An 18,344-nucleotide genomic window follows, 5' to 3' on the forward strand; every position below is an offset into this window, starting at 1 on the left:
GACTCACACTCGCGTTCTGCCCAGCATCGGGCCCGACCTTCCCGGACGGGCGCTCCGCTTTTCCCTCCCGCAGACCAAGACCGAACACGTGGGGCGCTACAGTGACCAGAGCGCCCCTCGGCCATCGTTTCCCCTCACTGCCGGCTTGCCACAAGGTTCCCACCACGCAACTAGGAAGCCCTTTGGTACCCATTCCAATAACGCGCGTTACTTATCATTCGTACTCACTTGTTTGTTACTCACATACTATACACGTTCTATTGCCTTTACAATGAATTCTATTGTCTTTGTTCTGAGCACAGTATTCTGTCGTGCCAAAACATTCGCCCAAAACGTCACCTTTCAGGATACTCTACGACACACACAAACCTGACATAAAAGTTCGCCTTTCCCACCCTTTTTCTCCCCTGGAAAAATACCTGCCGGAAATGACACCTTTGACAGGCTTTTTCTACGCCTTTTCGGGCTCCGAAGCTGAGCCGTTGCCCGTCGTGAAGCCGCGCACCTCTCTTCAGCCCACATCCGAATGACTCCGTCAGCCTCCCTCCACCATCTCACTTTTTTCCGCTCTAGCTTTCTCTCTCCCTCTCTCTGTGACACACGACTCTTGCTTGGCAACTCTTCAGCACCTGGAGCTCGCCGAACATGTCTCCCAAGTCCTCCAAACACGCCCGGCGGTCTAGCGTCACTCGGATGATACTCGACATCGTCTTGCCAAAGCCCACGCCCAACATCCCGACCCTAGGCAAGCGGCGTCGCGAGTCGAGCGAGTCCGACGCCAGGTCTCGTGTGTCCACCCAGTCCGATCGTCCGGCCCCGTCTACAGCCAGCGGTGCGAGCTCGTCGTCCCGTCCTTCTTGTGTCGCTCTCCAGAACGAAGACCCCTTCCTGGACGCCGTCGTCATCACCGCCCTCAACACGATCCCCTTCTGCTGCCACGCCGACCTCGTCACCATGAAGCGCACCGAGCTCCTCCAAGTCGCCTTCACCATGAACGCCGCCCTGCCGCACGCCCTCCAGATCGACACCGACCCGACGTGCTCGGACGCGTCCATCCGGCACTCCATCGAGCTCCTCGTCGGCCTCCGCAAGGCTGCTCCCCAGGCCGCCTCCCAGCGCAGCCCCTCGCACGCGTACAAACGCTCGGCCGCGTCCGCCCCGACGTCGCTCCTCTCCCCGCGCACGCCCGTGACCAGCGGCGCGAGCGCGCGCAGCCTGCCCCCCGGCAGCGGCTCTTCATATGGTGGGCGGCTCCCCTCTACTCCGATGTCCCCCCTCGCCAACCGCGGCCGCGGGCGCAGCACGCCCGCTCTCGCCGTCCTCGCAGAGGCTCCCGACGAGCTCAAATTCGAGCTCGAGCTCGGGCTCGAAAGCGCCCAGCTGGGCCCCGCCCTCGACCCCAAGCACGACCCCGCCCTCGCTCTCGCCCTCGACCTCGCGGCCTCCCTCGACGCGCACCCGTCCCCCCTCAAGCGGCGCCGCACCGACACTCCCCGCCCGGTCCCGCACGTCCTGACCCCGCCCGCGCGCGAGCGCCCGATCACGCGCGCCCAGTCCCGCCGCCTCACCCCCCTCCTCAAACACCAGCACCAGCCCCAGAACGCGGCCCCCGACGCGGTCGTCCGCGACCTCGCTGCCGCGGTCGCCGCGAGCCACTTCGCGGGCCCAGGCGCCGCCAGCCGCGCGCGCGCGCCCGTGCGCTCCGCGGCCCCGAGCCCGTCCCCGCGGCGGGCGCGGGCGGCGCGCAAGGCCAGGCCCGTGGCCACGCCGATGACGTCCACGCCGAAGCGGCAGGGGCGTGCGCGCGGGCCGGGGCGCGACGACGCGCGCCGCTTCGGCTCGCTCTTCGTGGAGGTGCAGAACGCGAACGGTGCGGTGAGGCGGTGGGACGGGACGGGAGTGGGAGCGGGGAAGGGGAAGGAGGTGTGCCACGCGCCCCTGGACGAGACCGACTTGACGTTCGGGCTCGACGGGTTCACTCTGCCGCTTGCGGACGAGTCCACTGGGGCGGTGTGTAACTTTTAGAGCGTCCGCCCGCGCGGGGGACTGTATATGTTCGCCTTTTTGCATTATTATCTCGAGGTACGAGCACGAGCACCATTGTTGTTGTAGAATCTCTCCAGCCTCCGAGCACACGCGCCCACGCACGATGTATCACTAGCCACGATTTTCCTCTCCTTGCATACATAGTCTCCTCCAGTATCTATCGCATTATTTTCGACGCTGCTCTCGAATCTGGACGCCCGCTGCGAGGCTCATTGTTCCCCGATCCGATCTATATTCCATCGTGTCGATCTCCACAACATCTAGGATTTTAGGGCTACACGATGGCCCCACGCCGCATGCTACGTCCCAAGACGTTGAAGCTCGGCACCAGATCCGCGCACACCTGGACCCACTGCGCTCGCGGGGCGTTCCCCACGTGCAGTCAAAGTCCGCGCGCCCTCGGCTCTGCCGTTCCGCGCGCGACGCACGCGCCGCGGAGAGAGACGATGGACAGTCAGGACAAATGAGGACAAAGCAGCTTTCTTGACAGCCAGGCCTGTGCGCAACTGGCGGAGAGGCACGCGTGACATGGTACAGCTAATGTGACACGACATCATGAATTGTGACAAGAGTTTCGAGCGGCGCTGCTGGCGTCAGTACAGGTCTTGTCTCGAGCCCCTTCGACGGCTGCAGAGAAAGTAGGTGGACACTTCAAGAGATGTTGATAGGGGACAAGCCGCCTTTTTACAGGTGGGAATAGGACGGACAGCACCTCCTCCTGGAGCCGCCCCGTGTCATGGAGATGACCCAGGATCGTCGCCGCTGTCGTTCAACACTGTCCTCTCGTGGTTGGTGTCATGTTCTCCACGATCTTCATCGCAAAGCTATACTGGATCTATTATGCTCATCCGCATTTCCACAAGATGAAGCGTCTAGAGTGACGAACCCTAAGAGACCCGTCACCGCCATGCGTGACTTTCCGTGACTGGGTCTTGCTTTTTGCGTCGAACATGCAGTCGGACACTGCTCACAGTACGTCTCTGTGACACTTGCCTCTGCGTGAAGGGAGCTGATGTCCGCATCTATGGTTCCCAGATCTCCAAACCATCTAGGGTTCTCGAACGGGCAAGGCCACACGCAGCAAACGACAAAGCGACCCCGACCACTACCGAAAGCGTCACGAAAGGCGGACAAACGAGCACGCGCGGCGGACACAGTCGCGTAGCGAGCACAGCCCCGAGGCTTCTCTGCTTAGAGCAAAGCAGCTTCAGGCCCTTTCAAGCCCCGCGATCTCTGTCGCCCCGATCCCTTCCCGACTCCCCACCCCGCGAGCCTTTGTCTGCCCGCCAAATCCGGTGAACTGGTCGGGTCGGCTTCTGCAGGGTCGGCTTGCGCGACAGGCCGCCAGATCCCGGAGGCGATGGCGGCGGTCCAGATCCCCGGGTCCATTAGAGCAAAGCGAAGGACCCGAGAGGCGTGAGACGCGCCCAAAGTAGTATGTGCAGCTGGAATGTTTGTGCGACCAAACACTCGCCGTTCAAAATGGCCAGAGGCTGAGGCCACAATCTCGTCTCCCCAGCCCCCTAGTCCCCCACCTCCCCAGTGCCCTTGCCACTTCCCTTCCTCGCTCCCACTCACGTTAACCGCCCGCAATGAACCCCTACCATCCCAACTACCACCTCTCGTAAGTAACTTCATTGTGAGCATCCCCAGCTGCATCCGGACTCACGATGCGCATGGCAGCCTCCCCTATGCTTCCAACTATCCCCAAGAACCTGGTTCTCAGGTCCCCACGAGCTCAGGCTCCTTCACCGGCGAAATGACCACGCCCACGAACATCGACCTCTTGTGAGTGGCCTCGCGCTGGACAACTCCAGCTTCCCCCAACTCACGCTGCGTCGTGCAGCTACCCGAACCCTTCAAACCACTCTCAGATTGAAGCTCCCCGTCCACAACGTCCTCTCTCTGGTAGAAGGGCCATGGCCGCGGACACGCTTCGGGCGAGGACCGTCGCTTCTGGGGCGGTCAACAACCCGTTGAGTCCCCTTTGTCTGTTCAAACGTACATCGGCCTTACCACTCCCACATTCTAGCCAGCCTGCTTTCGCCGGGGCAGGTTACCGCGCCCCCATACGCCCCGCCACCCAGCCCGGCCTCCCCTCGGATTACTACGATCACACCTGGCTGGTGCATCCCGCTATACAACAGGGCTTCCCAGACATCTACCCCTTAACCACCTTTCCTCCAGTCCTCCCCACGTTTGGTGCGGCCCCCCTGCATCAAGGGCACCCACCAGCGTCGTTGAGCCACACAGTCACGGGTGCCTCGCAGCCCGTCCAGTCTTATCCGTACGTCCAACACATGCATCGCGCCTCTCCCCAGTACGACCACCTCAACCACCCGCACCCCGCTCTACAACATGGCGTCCACGCCCTATACCCCGCCACTGCCTTCCCGCCCGTTGCGTCCACTCCGCGGGTGGTCCCGTCCTCGTCCCAATTCTTCCCGCCGCTGTCGTTGGGCCACACTGTCACGGGGAACACGCGGTTCTTCCCTTCTCATGAGTATGGCCTTCCCATACCTCACGCCGCTCCTCCTCCTCCGCTTCAAGGCGCGACCACGTCGACGGACCCGACGGAGCAAGGGCCGCCACCCCGGCGGGCGAGGAAGACGCGGAAGCGCCGCGCTACCTCTGAGGCCGACGAGACGCCGTCCAAGAAGACCAAGAGGGGTGCCTCGAAGGGCGCTTCCGCTTCAACATCCTCGAAGAAGAAGAAAGCGTACGTCGGCTTCAAGGACGCCACGGGAGACTTCGACGACGACGACAAGTACGAAGACGATAAGTTAATGAACACGCCCATCTGGTGTCGGTGGCTTCTTCGCTCCAACCAACGGTGCGGCGCGCTGCACACCACGGCCACGATCCTCGACCATACCCTGGAACACGCTCCCAAGGCCGGCGAGATCCTCTGCAAATGGGAAGGGTGCGACAGCAGGTGCTACGGAGACCCCGCGCACCGACACTGGATGGCCAGGCGCCCCACGCGCGAGCCGCTGTCCGATCTGACGAGTCTCAGGCGTCACCTCAAGCAAGCCCACTTCAACCTCGCCCTCAGGCAGTGCCACTTTTGCGGCAAGACACAACGGTACGACGCGTACGCGCGCGACCACGGCGCGGCCAAGTACTGCGACAAGAACCCCAACCGGGTCCCCAGGCCGGGGAAGGCCGCTCCTCGGGTGTCGTCGCAGGTGGAATCGTCTCTCTCTCCGGCGTCTTCGTCTTCCACCAGCTCGACTCCCGAGTTCGTCGAGGGCTCCAGCGGCGGGTCGTCCGCTCCGTCCCCGACCGAAGAGGTCATTGACCACTACCCCTCCATGGGCTACGCCGCATCTGAGCTGCCGGTAGCGTCCTCTTCGGACTCCTTCGGAGCCTCGGGGGACACGGGCAGTACATACCTGTTCGACTATTCCCTCCCGTACGCCCCCCAGCCGTCCGGTCCCGCCTCCCTCTCCACCACGCCGACGGTCGCCCCCAGCCCGCCCCCCAGCGTCCCAAACACGCATCCCGTCGCCTCTCTCCCCGCTCTCTCAGCAGAGCTCTTCGCTGCCGGGCCGGATGACGTGCAGTCCGCCTCCCCGGGCTCCGACGGCGCGACGTGCACCCCGGACTCCGAGTCGGTCCCCACGCCCCCTGCGGCGTCGAGCTGGCCGCACGACCCCCTCGCCGCCCCCTCGCTTTCACTGTCCAGCGTGTCGTACGACCCGTCGCGCGGCGACTCCACCTCGGACGCGCTCGACGCGCTCGACGACCTCCTGGCGTCCGAGGCTGCTATAAGGCAGTGCGCTGGCCCCGGCTCTGGCCCCGAGTTCTTGGACCCGTCGACGTTCAGCGTCGAGGAGTACTTTAACTATTAGCTACTAGGCGCTCCGGTGGCGGCTAGCTTCTGACCCTTCCTCCCGCTCGATACCCCTTGATACCTCTCTATGCTGCTCTCACGACGGGCAACGGCCCAGCTTCGGAGCCCGAAAACGCGTAGAAAATGCCTGTCAAAGGTGTCTTTTCTGCCGCCTTTTGTGCGCATGTGAAAAAGGCACTAAAATGGGCAATTTTTCCGGGTGCTTTACGGGGTACCGAAAAGGATCGATAAAGAGACCTTTGGTGCCCATTTCAATAACACGCGTTACTTATCACTCGTACTAACTTGTTTGTTACTCGCATACCATACACGTTCTATTGCCCCTTAATGTGAATTCTATTGTCTTTGTTCTGAGCACAGTATTCTGTCGGGCCGAAAAATTCGTTCAAAACGTCACCTTTCAGGATACTCTACGACACACACAAACTTGACATAAAAGTTCGCCTTTCCCGCCCTTTTTCTCCCCTGGAAAAATGCCTGCCGAAAATGACACCTTTGACAGACATTTTCTACGCGTTTTCGGGCTTCCAAGCTGGGCCGTTGCCCGTCGTGTCTACTTGCCTGCGAACCGGTTTGTATCCTACCTGCTTCCATGTCTCTGCACCTATGCTTCACGAGCGCCGTTATAATATCATCGTTATCTTATCAAACCCGCATTCGAGCCCTCGTGCGTGATTGCGAGCGAAGCGGGCAATCATGCGCCTTAGAGAGAAGTACGAACCTTCCACTCAGCGTGTATGTCCCATCCTCAGGCCTCGGCGCTCAGTGTACGTGCATGTAGTACTCTTTAACAAGCGTCGAAGGGACGCCTCAGACCGCAGGGCGGGCATCGCAGAGTGATTTCAGTGTCTCGAGACATCGTCAGAACAAGGGGGCCGACGGAACGACCCGCCGGCGGCTAGGATCGCACGATAACGTATAAGAGTACACGCGCTACACACCTCCGCCCGACTAGCTACGCCCACGGATTGTCCTCCGGGACGTCGACCATGACCCGCGCGTGCGGCGGCGGCGTCACCGCCCGCGCGACCGTCTCCTCCACCACCTCCGCCTCCACCTCGAATACCTCCTCCGCCTCCGCCTCCTCCGCTCCAGCCTCGACCTCGACCTCGCCCGCCGCGTCCTCCGCGATGTACCCGCGGCGGTACACGCGGTGGAGCCCCGCGCCGCCGCGCACCGCCGGCTCGCCACGCCGCCGCTCGCGCGTCATGCCCGCCTCCCCCGCGTGCGCGTCCTCGACGACGAGGTCGACGGCGTCGGGCGGGAGCGGCGTCCGCGGCGACGCTCCGAGCGCGGGCGTGCGCGGGCTGCTCCGAGCGGACGGCGGCGACGTTGTGGGGGTCTGAGGGGACGCGGAGCTCGTCCGCGAGATCGCAAGGCGTGCGGCGTGCGGCGGCGGGCTGCGCATGTTGGTGTGGCGGAGAGGGTTGTCCCCGGCGCGCGATGGGGGCACGCGCTCGGCCTCTTTGTCGATGACGACGTGGGGGCGGGAGAAGTACGAGGATGCGGCACCGTGCGGGGTGTGCCCGACGGCGCCGTAGCCCCCAGGAGGCCGGCGCGCGCCGCCGACGGGGGAGAACCACGCGCTGTGCTCGTCGCGGAGGATGCGCTCCTCGGCGATCCACATCGACGCGCGCGCGGCCTCGGAGGAGACGTCGACGCACGGGTAGTTGTAGTCCCCGAAGAGGTACTGCTTGCTGTGCGCAAACAGCTCCTCGTCCGCGCCGTCGATCTCCCCGAACGGGAGCTCGTAGCCCTCCTCCATGATCCCCGTCGCGAACAGCGAGAAGCCCTCGTCGCCGCCCCGCAGATCTTCCGCAGAGTGGACCGCGTTCTCTTCTTGGCTTCGAAGCAGCGGCGCGTACACCTCCTCCGTCTGGCTGCTCCCCGCGACGCGCCCGATCGCGTTGTTCACCCGGCGCTCGAACGCGCCCGGGGGCTGCGTCGCGGTCGTAGACTGCGGAAGCCAGTACTTGCGCTTGCCGCCCTGGCTGTACCGGAGCCCGGCGCGGATCCGGCGGTCGCGCCCGCTGCCCTGGTGAATCTGGCCCTCGCTAGGCTCGAACTCGCGGTAGTCCATGCCTTCGCCGCCGAGGGTGAGCTTGACGTCCTCGACGACGTCCTTGAGCCCGAACGCGTCCCGGAACGCGTACAGGACGGGCATCCGGGCGACGTACATCACATGTGGATCTTCGTAGTCGCGCGTCGCGAACGCGTACATGTGCGCGATCGCGAAGAACGGCATCTCGAGGCAAATGAGGGTGTCGGTGAGCGCCAGGGATATGTGTTCCGAGTCCGTGTATGGGCCTAGACGGGGGATAGCGCCGGCCGCGACGAGAAGCGAGATGAAGATCGACTGCCAGAAGCAGAAGAACAAGACGCCTTTGACACAGAGGAACTTGGGCACGGGGCTGTAGAACGTTGAGAGCGCGAACGACATATGGGAAAGCAGAACATACCGGAAAGGCTTGAGGTCGTCGTTGACGCACATCCAGAACATCGCGAGGCAGTACAGCGCGAGGCAGATGCTGACGTTGTAGACAATGCTGATGTAGAGGTACCCGGAGACCGCGCGGAAGTCGCCTTCGTTGTATTTCCCTGCGGCCTTCAGGATTACCGTGGCCAGTGCCAGTAAAGGCTTTATTTGAACATATTCTGCAAGTTGGACCCGCATATAAGGACGCACAGGCCACTTGGAGGCGCACAATGCGAGAAGCCAAAGGATCACTCACGTATAACACCACGCTTAAGGAACAAGAACGTGTACGGGTCGCTGACGTCGACCTCCGGCCAGAAAATGTTGGAGGGGAACACGGGGTACTTGGGTGGGCGTCCGTGGAGCAGGATGAGGAGAGAGCGCTCTCCGCCGAGATATGCAATGAGGAGATCGAAGAAGCAGTAGATCACGAACGCCTATATGCGCACAAGAGGTGAGCAAAGACGCGAGAGAATGAAAACGGCGACGAACTTCGTAAATGTCGCGTACAACGTCGATAAAGAAGGCAGCATCGAGGGAGAATAATGATATGAAGGACGAGACCGCGTAGAGCGGCACCATGAGCATGATACGGATGACCTGCCTGCATACAGACACAGAGATGAGCCACACGGGCGTGAAAGGGCGCATATAGCCAGACGTACCGTTGCAGGTGGGGCTTGCGGTAGTTCTTGAGGTGCTGGGTGATAGACATGGCCGAGACGCAGGTGGCGACGGCGGTACAGAGGCCGGCGGTGATGAGGATGGGGGCGGGCAGGGACGAGCCTGAGCCACTGCCCAGCTCGATGAGCACCATGCTGCCGCAGAAGTAGAGGAGGCGGCAGAGATGGGAGGAGGGATGAGGTTGAAGAGGCTCGAAGGCTGCGCGCGCGGCCCCGAGCCTGGGTTCGCCGCGAAGCGCCGGAATGACGCGCACACGGGCGCCGGCGCTCATTTGGCGGGGCCAACACGATTCTCCGAACCTCAAAAAGTCAAAATCAATGGCTAGAGGACGGATACCAGGAAAACAATCAAACGTATCCTCTTCGAAATGCCTTGTTTTTCGCTTTGGGGGCGTGATTTTGGCGTCAAAGTGGCCCGAGGCGAGCATCTGTCACGATTCTGTAGACTGTATTGGCTCCATAATCCATCATATAATTCTGACCATGGTGTGTTGCCCATGCAAGTGCAAACAACGCCACTGATCTTCTGAAAAACTCACCATTGTCCATGGGAGGAATTAAAAAGAGAATGCATGCAAAAGCGCCATTGAGCCCAAAATCACGTGCATCGGAGACTGGCATGCCGCGCATGAGCCAACCTCAAACATGCGGGGTATGGTGGCGGACGCGTTCTTTTCTTCCTCCGTCTTCATCCTCCTCTCGACTCGCCAGCGGAGGGACTCACAAGCGCACCGCCTGCCCCAGAAATCTGCTTCAAGTCCAGATGGAAGACGCACGAAGGGCAACAGTGGAGGACGAGGACCTAGATGACCTTGATGGTACGCCGTTCGAACCTCCCTATATGCCCACCTCTTCTCAGCGCGCACGCACACGACCAGACGTCCTCGAGCAATTCACCGCTCCCCCAAGGCCCCCACCCCCTTCGGCGACGTCGCCCCCGGCCGCGCAGCCGTCCTCATCCTCGTCCGCGCCAACAGCAAGCGCGTCAGTGGCTCCGCCCGCGGGCGCGCTCGATGGGCTCGACGACGACTTTGCGCGCGAGCTCACGAAGGGCATGGAGGAGCTCTTCAAGGACGTCGCGTCCGGCGCCGGGCTCGGCGGCGTCCCTGCTGCCGGCGACGGGGACGCAGAGCGCGAGCGGGCGTTCAAGGCTGCATGGGAGGCTATGTTGGTCGAGAGCATGAACGGCTCGCTTGACCCTGAGGACCTGCGGGGAGGCGCGGGGACAGCATCGACAAGCACGGCGGGCGCGGGGTCGGGGAGCACGGAGTCGTTCCAGGACAACATCCGAAAGGCGATGGAGAAGATGAAGGAGAGCGACCGGAAGGTGCGTGTGACGTTCGCTTGCACGCGAGTGACACACTGATATTACCGCACAGGCGGACGAGGCTGCGTCCCAGGGCGGCGACGGCGGCTTGGAGGATTTGTTCGCGCGCTTAGGCGGAGACCTCGGCGGAGAGGAGTCGGAAGAAGACCTGAAGGGCATGCTGGAGCAGATGATGTCGCAGCTGATGAGCAAGGAGATTTTGTACGAGCCTCTAAAAGAACTACACGACAAGGTACGCAGCTCCCCCTCGCAGCATGTTGCGCGCATCTTACGCTCGCGCAGTTCCCTGGTTACATCAAGGAGCACGAGTCGACGATGAGCGCAGAAGACAAGACACGGTACGAGTCGCAGTATAAAGTGGTCGGGCAGATTGTCGGGACGTTCGAAGATGCGAGCTATTCGGACGAAGATGCAGAGAAGGGGCTCAAGATTGTCGAGTTGATGCAGGAGGTGCGTCTACGTCCACATTCCTCCGCACCGCCGTCCCGGCCTCTGCGGACATCTTGCGCCAGAGCGACATCTGGTCGCGTCATGGTTGAGATAAGAGGACTTTGCTGCGGATCATCTCTGCGTGTTCCTGTTGTACTCCGATACTCTGTCATCTCACCCGCGATCCACAGATGCAGGAGTTTGGCTCTCCACCGTCGGAGATCATGGGCCCGTTGCCACCCGGCTTCGATCTCGGCGCGGATGGCCTACCAAGGGTGCCAGACGGGTGTACGATTGGATGAGGGCAATGGACGGTTACGGGATGTTTATCATCGCTCCAGCGCCGTGGGCCGTGGCAGCGTGGATTCTGGAGGATATCGGGGACGTGCGATTAGTGTGCTGCTCATTGCAGGCACCGTAAGCTCGCCTTCAGACGCTGCGAAGAAGCAGAGCTAGCGTTTGTTGCGGTGCTTGCTCCGACATGTGCGGATGTGCGTTAGCAATACAGAACAGTTGCACGTGAGCGATCCGCGCGGACGAGAACGGCGGGCGCCTGTGGCCGTCGTACGCGCGCGACGACCTACGCGGCCGTGCCCCCGTCGGTCGACATGCTCAGCTCCTGCTCTCTGGCGCGCCCGCTGCCCCTCTTCAAGCACGCTCTTCTCACTCGCACGCCGAGAGCTTCGTCCGTATTCCGACCGAGCAGGTTACTAACCACTGCTGCCCCCCGTCATGTGACCGTTGCCTGCAGCGTGCGCCCGCGCGAGGGTGGGTATAAAGTCGCGGCCGGAGAGCGCGGGCCCTCTGCATCGATCCGCTCTCCCCCCTTCTCTCCCATCTCCCCCTCACGCCTCTACTCGACCAACGCAATGGCCTCCATCAACGTCGGCGACACCATCCCCTCCGGCACCTTCACCTACATCGCCTACACCCCCGAGCTCGATGACCACTCCGCGTGCGGTCTCCGTGCGTACCCTGCTCGTATTTGTTCATCGATAGCCCCGATCTAACCTGCTCTCTTCAACCCCCTTTTGACCTCTCATTCTCTCGCTGTCTCCCACCACCTCGCGCTCTCCCCCACGTGTGCGCATGGTGTCGGATACGTGCCCACGTCGGTATGCGCGTACGCAGCGACGAAGATGAACACCGACGAGTGGAAGGGCAAGAAGGTCGTCCTCGTCGCCGTCCCTGGCGCGTTCACGGTGCGTCCCCACACTCCCTCTGCGCCCGATCGCGCTGATCGCGCACCCCAGCCCACCTGCCACGCGAACCACCTCCCGCCGTACCTCCAGAAGATCGATGAGTTCAAGGCGAAGGGCGCCGACGTCGTCGCCGTCGTCGCCGCCAACGACGCGTTCGTCATGAGCGGCTGGGCGCGCTTCCTCGGCCTCAAGGAAAAGGTACGCCCGTCCTCCCCGTCCTCCCTCGCCGTCTCCTCTCGCTGCACGTCCCACCCCATCCTACGTGGCGGGAGACGCGGGGTCTCTTTCGTGCTCCCCTGCACCCTCCTTTGCCACCGTCCACGAGCCGCGCACTCACCCCGCACCCGCAGATGGTCGCGCTCTCCGACCCGAACGCGAAGTGGTCGACCGAAATGGGCCTCTCCCAGGACCTCTCCGCGCTCGACTTCGGCACGCGCACCAAGCGCTACGCGATCATCATCGACGACCTCAAGGTCACCTACATCGGCGTACGTCCCCCCGTCTCATCTGCCTACACGCCCAATGCTGACCCGCCCCTCCGTCGCAGGTCGAGCCCGCGCGCGAGGTGTCCGTCTCCGGCGCGGACGCCGTCCTCGCTGCCCTCTGACTCGGCCAGGACGCCAATGCGTCGCGGTTGTAGTGCCGCGGGAGCGATGGAGGCTCTGCTGATCGAAGGCATATCTTCGCTTGATGTACACACAACACGGCAGTAGAGATATACGTGTATGACTATGAACATAGACGGACGGATCGCTGTGGCCCACCCTTCGTGTTTGAGGAACAGAGTGCGACGCGCGGCCCCCTCGTGTCCACCGCGGGCATCCGACTGCATGAAGGCTAGGTCCCTCTGGCTCTATCCCGGCTCCACGGGGCCAGCTTCTCGATAGCTACCCCAGTGTACGTAACGCCTAGTACCATAGGGCTAGTACCTCCGGGGCGCTGAACAGGAGACAAACAAACTGCGCAGCCATCAACGCCTTCAAGACTAAAAAGTCCAACTGTGCGTCCCACGCGCGCGCCCTGCGTTGTCTGCTCAAATCAATCCAACTTCCAAGTTTGGCCTACATAATGAGTCACGGGCAGAGAGTGTGCTCGAGCGACACATCTAGCTGGTATCCTACATCCCACTAGTCGACCGAGTGGCGCGCCGAGTACCAACCTCCGGTTCTCCCTGCAAAACCTGTGCCCCATCCTGCGCCTGCCGGTCCTCCTCCGCAGCCGGCTGCTGCAACGACACCCCGACGTCGCTGTACCTGTCTCGTTCGGGCCAGGCGTGCTGGTCTGCAGCCGTCTCCAGGATCGAGATGAACACGTCGTGGCTCTTGAGCAACTCCGCCTCCCCCTTTAGGGTCTCGAGGTCCCGTGCCGATGGCGCTCGCGGTGCTGACGGGAGGAGAACGTCGTGGGGGCGTCGGTTCTTGAGACGCGCCAGGACGCTGGTTGGAATGGCCGGCTTTGGTCCAGCGTCGGCCTCAGGGGTCGGTGGGGATGGCGCCAGGGCGCGCAAATTATGCTCGTGGACGAGCAAGCGGGCGCGGAACAGTCCGAGGAGTTTGGAGAGGACGTCGTTCAAAGGGTGCACGGGGCCTTCCTTTCCGGCGTGATCGACTTGGTAGAGCTTGAGCTGGTCGGGGCCAGTCGTGACAGTGCCTTGTCGGATGCACTTGTCGCGCACGGCGCTGCACGTCTGGCCGCTCTTGGTCTGTTGGCCGAGATAGAAGTAGCTCGGTACAAACCCGTCGACGACGTGGGGCTCCCAGTCGCTGGCCATGTACACAACGGCCATGAAGATCAAGACGTGCAAGAACGACTCGAGTTCGTCGTCCACATCGATGGCCCTGGTCTTGTCCATTTGGCACAGGATGGACATGAACGCCCACGTCCCCTGTGTAATGTCAGCCACAACGACGTGATGCAGGCCGGGGGAGTTTGCGCTCACCGTCCGCATTGGCTGCGTAGCGATGGTCACAAGCACGCTCTTCGCCATCTCCCAGTCCGCCAGGATCCCACGCCACACAATCTGCGACGTCCCGTCACCGTTGTCCTCGAACCGAGGCAGGATGAGGATGTTTCCGACGCTGACGTCCCGGTGGAGCAGCTGGTGCTCCGAGTTGAACGCTTGCTGATGCGCTGCAGCATCGTAAGCTTCATCGCCACGTCGAGCTATTCAGAAAACTCACCGTTAATAGCGTCGAGGATGATCAAAATGAGATCGAGTCCACGAGGGAACTTCCTCAACGGAAGGCATATCTCAGCAACCACCATGCGGACGTGTCGGAGGTGCCGTACTCCCGCGAGGCCCTGGGACACTGGTGCTCCATCTGCAGGGCCGGCGGCGGCACCGGACCCTGAACCAGACGTGGGATCGACGGGGTTTTGGGGGTCGAATTGGGAAGAAGGAGGGGCGAACTCGTGAGGGGTGTTCCGGTCAACTGCCACCGCGGATTTGCCACCGCTGAGGGGGGTGTTCCGTCCAGGAGATGTGACGCCCGCGACCGAAGACAAGTACGTGACTTGCCCAGCGTACGCCTCCGCGGCGATCAGCGTGGCGACGCCCTCGACCTTGACCTCGTTGAGCTTCTTGAGGGTGACATGTTCAGGCTCGACGCCGTCGTAGTGGGGCTGCCACGCGTCCTTGACGAAGACCAGGCGCTGTGTGTGCCACTCGAGCGCGGGCCACCCGCGCGTGCCCCGTCCGAACGGTCCGTGCGTGCGAGCCATGGGGTCGCAGACGAGATAGAACTTGCCGGCGATGACGAGCGCGTACCGCGGCGCGTTTTCCGTGAGGGACTGTTTGAACAACGTGCGGATGTACTTGAAGGTGCGCCGCGGGGCCGACCACACGTCCTTCGCCTCGCCAACCATGTCCGCTTCTGGGTCCGAGTATGCTCCGCCCTTGGTGAAGTGCGGACAGTCGCCGACCGCCTCGGTGAAGTCTGCAGGGATCTCGGAGGTGTTGTAGACCTCGGTGACGCAAAGCTCGTCAATATCGGTTTCCCGATCTTCGGCGACCCAGTCCATGCACTTCCATCCGCATGATCCCAGGGAGAGGCGGTGCGCGCTGGGGTCAAGGCCGGCAGCTTGGGGCTCCAGTGCCGACAGGTCGGCAAGGAGGGAGAGAAGGCGTCTGGTGTCGTCCTCAGTCTTGACGTACGAGTACGCGTGGCTGACCATGAGGCCGGACTTGTCCCAGTGCAAGAGGCGGAACTCAGGTCCATTGACGAAGAGCATGAAAACATGGGTGCGATGCTGGGCGTTGAGGAGACAGTCCGCGTATGCGTAAAGCTGGCCACGGACTTGGGTGCGCGCGTCTGCATCGTCTCTTGTTCTTGGCCCTTGATGGAAGGGGTCGAGTGCATTCCCTCCGTGCTTGAACTCGACGAGGAAGCGCGAAAAGCGCCAATTGGGGACATCAGAGACGATGAACGGCGCATCTTCGTCGTGAAAGAAGCCGCCGTCGATTTTTGCCCTCGTCATTTCGCCCTTGTCAGGCTTGTTCTCAGAAAGGCGGAACGTGTGATTGGGGCAGAGTTTATGCTCCTCGTCGAGCTCCCTCTTGAGACAGAGCCTGGATGAGCCACCAGGTAGACCGGAAAACAGGCCAGGCGACGTACCCATGCTTTAGTGAGCTCGTTCTCGCTGCACGTGCCACCGTTCCATTTGACTGCGTTGAGCCGAGCCCAGAACTTGGGGACGATGCTGTCCAATCCTTGTTCACGTGTCTTTCTATGAACAAGCAGCGCGGGTTTGAGGTCGTAGAACTGTTCGATAGCCACCGTCTTGGTGCAGTCCTGCCTACGGTCGAGCATCTCCGACCGCCGTTTCTCGCGAGGCGGGCGGGTGTCAAAGACGCTGTTGGTGCCTTGAGCATACGCCGATGAGAGCTTGCCAGATGCCCCTTGTTCGGTGGCGCCGACGCCGCTGTTTCTGCGACTGGCGTTAACTACGGAGGTAAGGCAGATGTCCGATTGAGATCGTCGAAGCGTCGGATGGGTCTCTGAGTGGGAGGAGCTCATGAGCACGAGTGGCGCGAGGGTGGGGAGAAGGTGGGGGGAAAGAGAGAGCCTCGCACTCACGACTTCAGGTCGAGCAATCTCGTCAATCACCGATGATTGGGCGTCGATGGTCGAGTCAACGTGTGATAGAGCACGCGAGAAATGGCAGCGTGCGCCCAGGTGGTGGTCCGGCCTGGGACCTACAGACCAAAAGTCAACCAAGTGCCAGCATTGTGGCGCGGGTACAGGCGCCTACCATTCCGGCCCGGGTCGTGCCGTGACCAGGTCTCGGCGTAATTTGTATGAACTGCCACCCTCCGAGCTACTAGTCAGTACGTCTGTTTGGACGCACACGCAAGACGTCAAATGATGTAATAAAACATTGTTGGACAATGCCCGCGCACATATCAATATGTAGGTAGCAAGCTCGCCGTCGTTAGTGCCTGTGCTTAGTCATCATGCGGGTAGCCGCGCCGAGCCGCCGTTCCGCACTCGCCTCACGCGCGTTTGTCCTTCCCGCCTCCATCGACGGAGGTGTTCTCCCATGCGTCCGTCTGTACTCGCCTCCCGGTGCCCATGGAGACCAAGCGCGCTGTATCTATCCCTTCGTGACCCCTCGTCCGACCTCGTCCGGCGCGAGCCGCCACCGACATCCAACAAACATCATGTTTAAAGTTCCGTTCTTTCTGGAGGACTTTTCCTGGCGCGCGTCACCAGTGACAATTCTTGGACAGCATGCACGGACATGGACACGAGGCTTATCATGCGTTAACGCTCATCGCCCTTGCTAGACTCTCCGGCCTCAGGATCGCCGGCCTTCCTCCCACTATCACGCCGAGTCGCCGCTTCCAAGGCTCATCGCCATTCGAGCTCGCATCTGCGCTGTGCAACCCTCAAGTTTCTGTGAATCGTGGGTATCTCATCTGCGAGCTTGAATAGTACCAGTGCTGACATACCTCGCAAGATGTGGCTCATCGATACAGAGCACCACTCCCTTCGCAAGTTCGACAAGCCTCCGTCTCGATACGCTATCTTGTCCCACGTCTGGCAATCAGAAGAGCAAGACTTCCAGTTTGTCGTCTCAAGATCCCGGGGAGATCGAAGTATTGCCTCGAAAATCACTGAATGCTGTCGACATGCGAGGATTCGAGGTCTCGAGTGGGTCTGGATCGATACGTGCTGCATTGACAAGACGAACAGCGTCGAGCTCTCCGAGGCCATCAACTCCATGTACAAGTGGTACGCCGGCGCTGATATTTGCTTCGCCTACCTCTTCGATGTCCCGGCCAGAGCGAACCCAGCCGCGGCCGGCTCCAAATTCAGGCTCAGCGTTTGGTTCACGCGCGGTTGGACGCTACAGGAGCTCATAGCGCCCAAGAACCTCGTCTTCTTCTCCAGCAACTGGACCATGCTCGGCACGAAAGAGTTCTTCGCCACCCTCCTCCAGGAGATCACCCTCATCGACATCAAGGTCCTCCGGTTTCATGCACCCCTCTCCTCCATCTCTGTCGCGAAGCGCATGTCCTGGGCGTCTTCCCGCGTCACCACACGTGTCGAGGAGGACGCTGCGTACTGCCTCATGGGTATCTTCGACATCAACATGCCGACCATCTACGGCGAAGGACCACGCGCTTTCCGCCGACTGCAGGAGGAGATCATGAGAACATCACCTGACCAGACGCTCTTCACCTGGGGCTCCTCAGCGTCCCTCTCCGCTCTCGCGCCTCCACTTGAAGTCGAGTCGGCGTTGTCATCTCCCGCTTCGCTGTCTACAGGTATCAAGACCATCTCACCTTCCACCCCGAACGACACCACGCGAAGTGAAGGCGAACATAGCCTTTACATCCTAGCGCCTTCTGCAGCTTCGTTCGCATCCACCAGCGTTCACATTACGCCGCGGTCTCTTTCCCATCACGAGTTCACCTCTGTGCTCGACACGTTCCAGGAACATAAAATTTCATCATCCGTAGTGAGTCAAGTGTATCATCTACGTTGCACAAGACCTGCACTCACCGATGTCATATATGTAGGGAGCTGCGCTCGTGGTCCCTGAGCTCACATTAACCAGCCACGGCGTTCGCGCACACGTCCCACTGTTTCCACTTCACTGCCCATCCAACTTGTCCGAGCGTGAAGACGGAGAACATTTCGTTGCCTTGCTTGCCTGCCAGATGTATGAAGGAGCGCGGCTGGTGATCGCCGGGCTTGTGCTGTTCCGAGCTCGGGGTTCCATACAGTATAGGATCGGTGCGACATTCGAAAACATAGGTTTCGTGCGCTACGTGCGCATCGACCCCGAAAATCCTACCTCTCACGCTTGGCTTGGCGCA

At 61.6% G+C, this 18,344-nt stretch overlaps 7 protein-coding genes across 7 annotated transcripts; 5 read left to right on the forward strand and 2 right to left on the reverse strand.

The window, feature by feature from the left end:
• Nucleotides 1-861: 861 nt before the first annotated feature.
• On the forward strand, nt 862-1,080 carry BXZ73DRAFT_28923 (uncharacterized protein; the record flags this gene model as incomplete). The annotated part of the gene is made up of 1 exon (XM_048017769.1): nt 862-1,080. A coding segment is annotated over one exon (219 nt), but the record flags the coding sequence as incomplete, so codon positions are not given.
• Nucleotides 1,081-3,638: 2,558 nt separating this feature from the next.
• BXZ73DRAFT_106185 (uncharacterized protein) lies at nt 3,639-5,900 on the forward strand (the record flags this gene model as incomplete). Its single annotated transcript, XM_048016539.1, has 3 exons — nt 3,639-3,670; nt 3,730-3,834; nt 3,893-5,900. The coding sequence occupies 3 exons, from the start codon at nt 3,639-3,641 to the stop codon at nt 5,898-5,900; spliced, it is 2,145 nt and encodes a 714-aa protein (XP_047872968.1).
• A 957-nt stretch (nt 5,901-6,857) lies between these two features.
• Nucleotides 6,858-8,966, reverse strand: BXZ73DRAFT_92617 (DUF300-domain-containing protein; the record flags this gene model as incomplete). Its single annotated transcript, XM_048026422.1, has 4 exons — nt 6,858-8,313; nt 8,362-8,557; nt 8,635-8,815; nt 8,871-8,966. The coding sequence occupies 4 exons, from the start codon at nt 8,964-8,966 to the stop codon at nt 6,858-6,860; spliced, it is 1,929 nt and encodes a 642-aa protein (XP_047872969.1).
• Nucleotides 8,967-9,824: 858 nt separating this feature from the next.
• BXZ73DRAFT_54364 (Pex19-domain-containing protein) lies at nt 9,825-11,119 on the forward strand (the record flags this gene model as incomplete). Its single annotated transcript, XM_048021153.1, has 5 exons — nt 9,825-9,879; nt 9,940-10,388; nt 10,441-10,620; nt 10,671-10,838; nt 11,009-11,119. The coding sequence occupies 5 exons, from the start codon at nt 9,825-9,827 to the stop codon at nt 11,117-11,119; spliced, it is 963 nt and encodes a 320-aa protein (XP_047872970.1).
• A 567-nt stretch (nt 11,120-11,686) lies between these two features.
• On the forward strand, nt 11,687-12,626 carry BXZ73DRAFT_92619 (Redoxin; the record flags this gene model as incomplete). Its single annotated transcript, XM_048026423.1, has 5 exons — nt 11,687-11,783; nt 11,949-12,019; nt 12,071-12,217; nt 12,370-12,507; nt 12,567-12,626. 5 exons carry the CDS (start codon nt 11,687-11,689, stop codon nt 12,624-12,626), a joined length of 513 nt encoding a protein of 170 aa, XP_047872971.1.
• Nucleotides 12,627-13,136: 510 nt separating this feature from the next.
• BXZ73DRAFT_54292 (uncharacterized protein) lies at nt 13,137-15,637 on the reverse strand (the record flags this gene model as incomplete). The annotated part of the gene is made up of 3 exons (XM_048021146.1): nt 13,137-13,904; nt 13,959-14,149; nt 14,200-15,637. 3 exons carry the CDS (start codon nt 15,635-15,637, stop codon nt 13,137-13,139), a joined length of 2,397 nt encoding a protein of 798 aa, XP_047872972.1.
• A 1,341-nt stretch (nt 15,638-16,978) lies between these two features.
• Nucleotides 16,979-17,838, forward strand: BXZ73DRAFT_92620 (heterokaryon incompatibility protein-domain-containing protein; the record flags this gene model as incomplete). Its single annotated transcript, XM_048026424.1, has 2 exons — nt 16,979-17,718; nt 17,790-17,838. 2 exons carry the CDS (start codon nt 16,979-16,981, stop codon nt 17,836-17,838), a joined length of 789 nt encoding a protein of 262 aa, XP_047872973.1.
• Nucleotides 17,839-18,344: the final 506 nt, after the last annotated feature.

The sequence above is a fragment of the Epithele typhae genome, assembly GCF_022376455.1.
Source record: "Epithele typhae strain CBS 203.58 chromosome Unknown BXZ73scaffold_78, whole genome shotgun sequence".
NCBI classification, from domain to species: Eukaryota; Fungi; Basidiomycota; class Agaricomycetes; order Polyporales; family Epitheliaceae; genus Epithele; species Epithele typhae.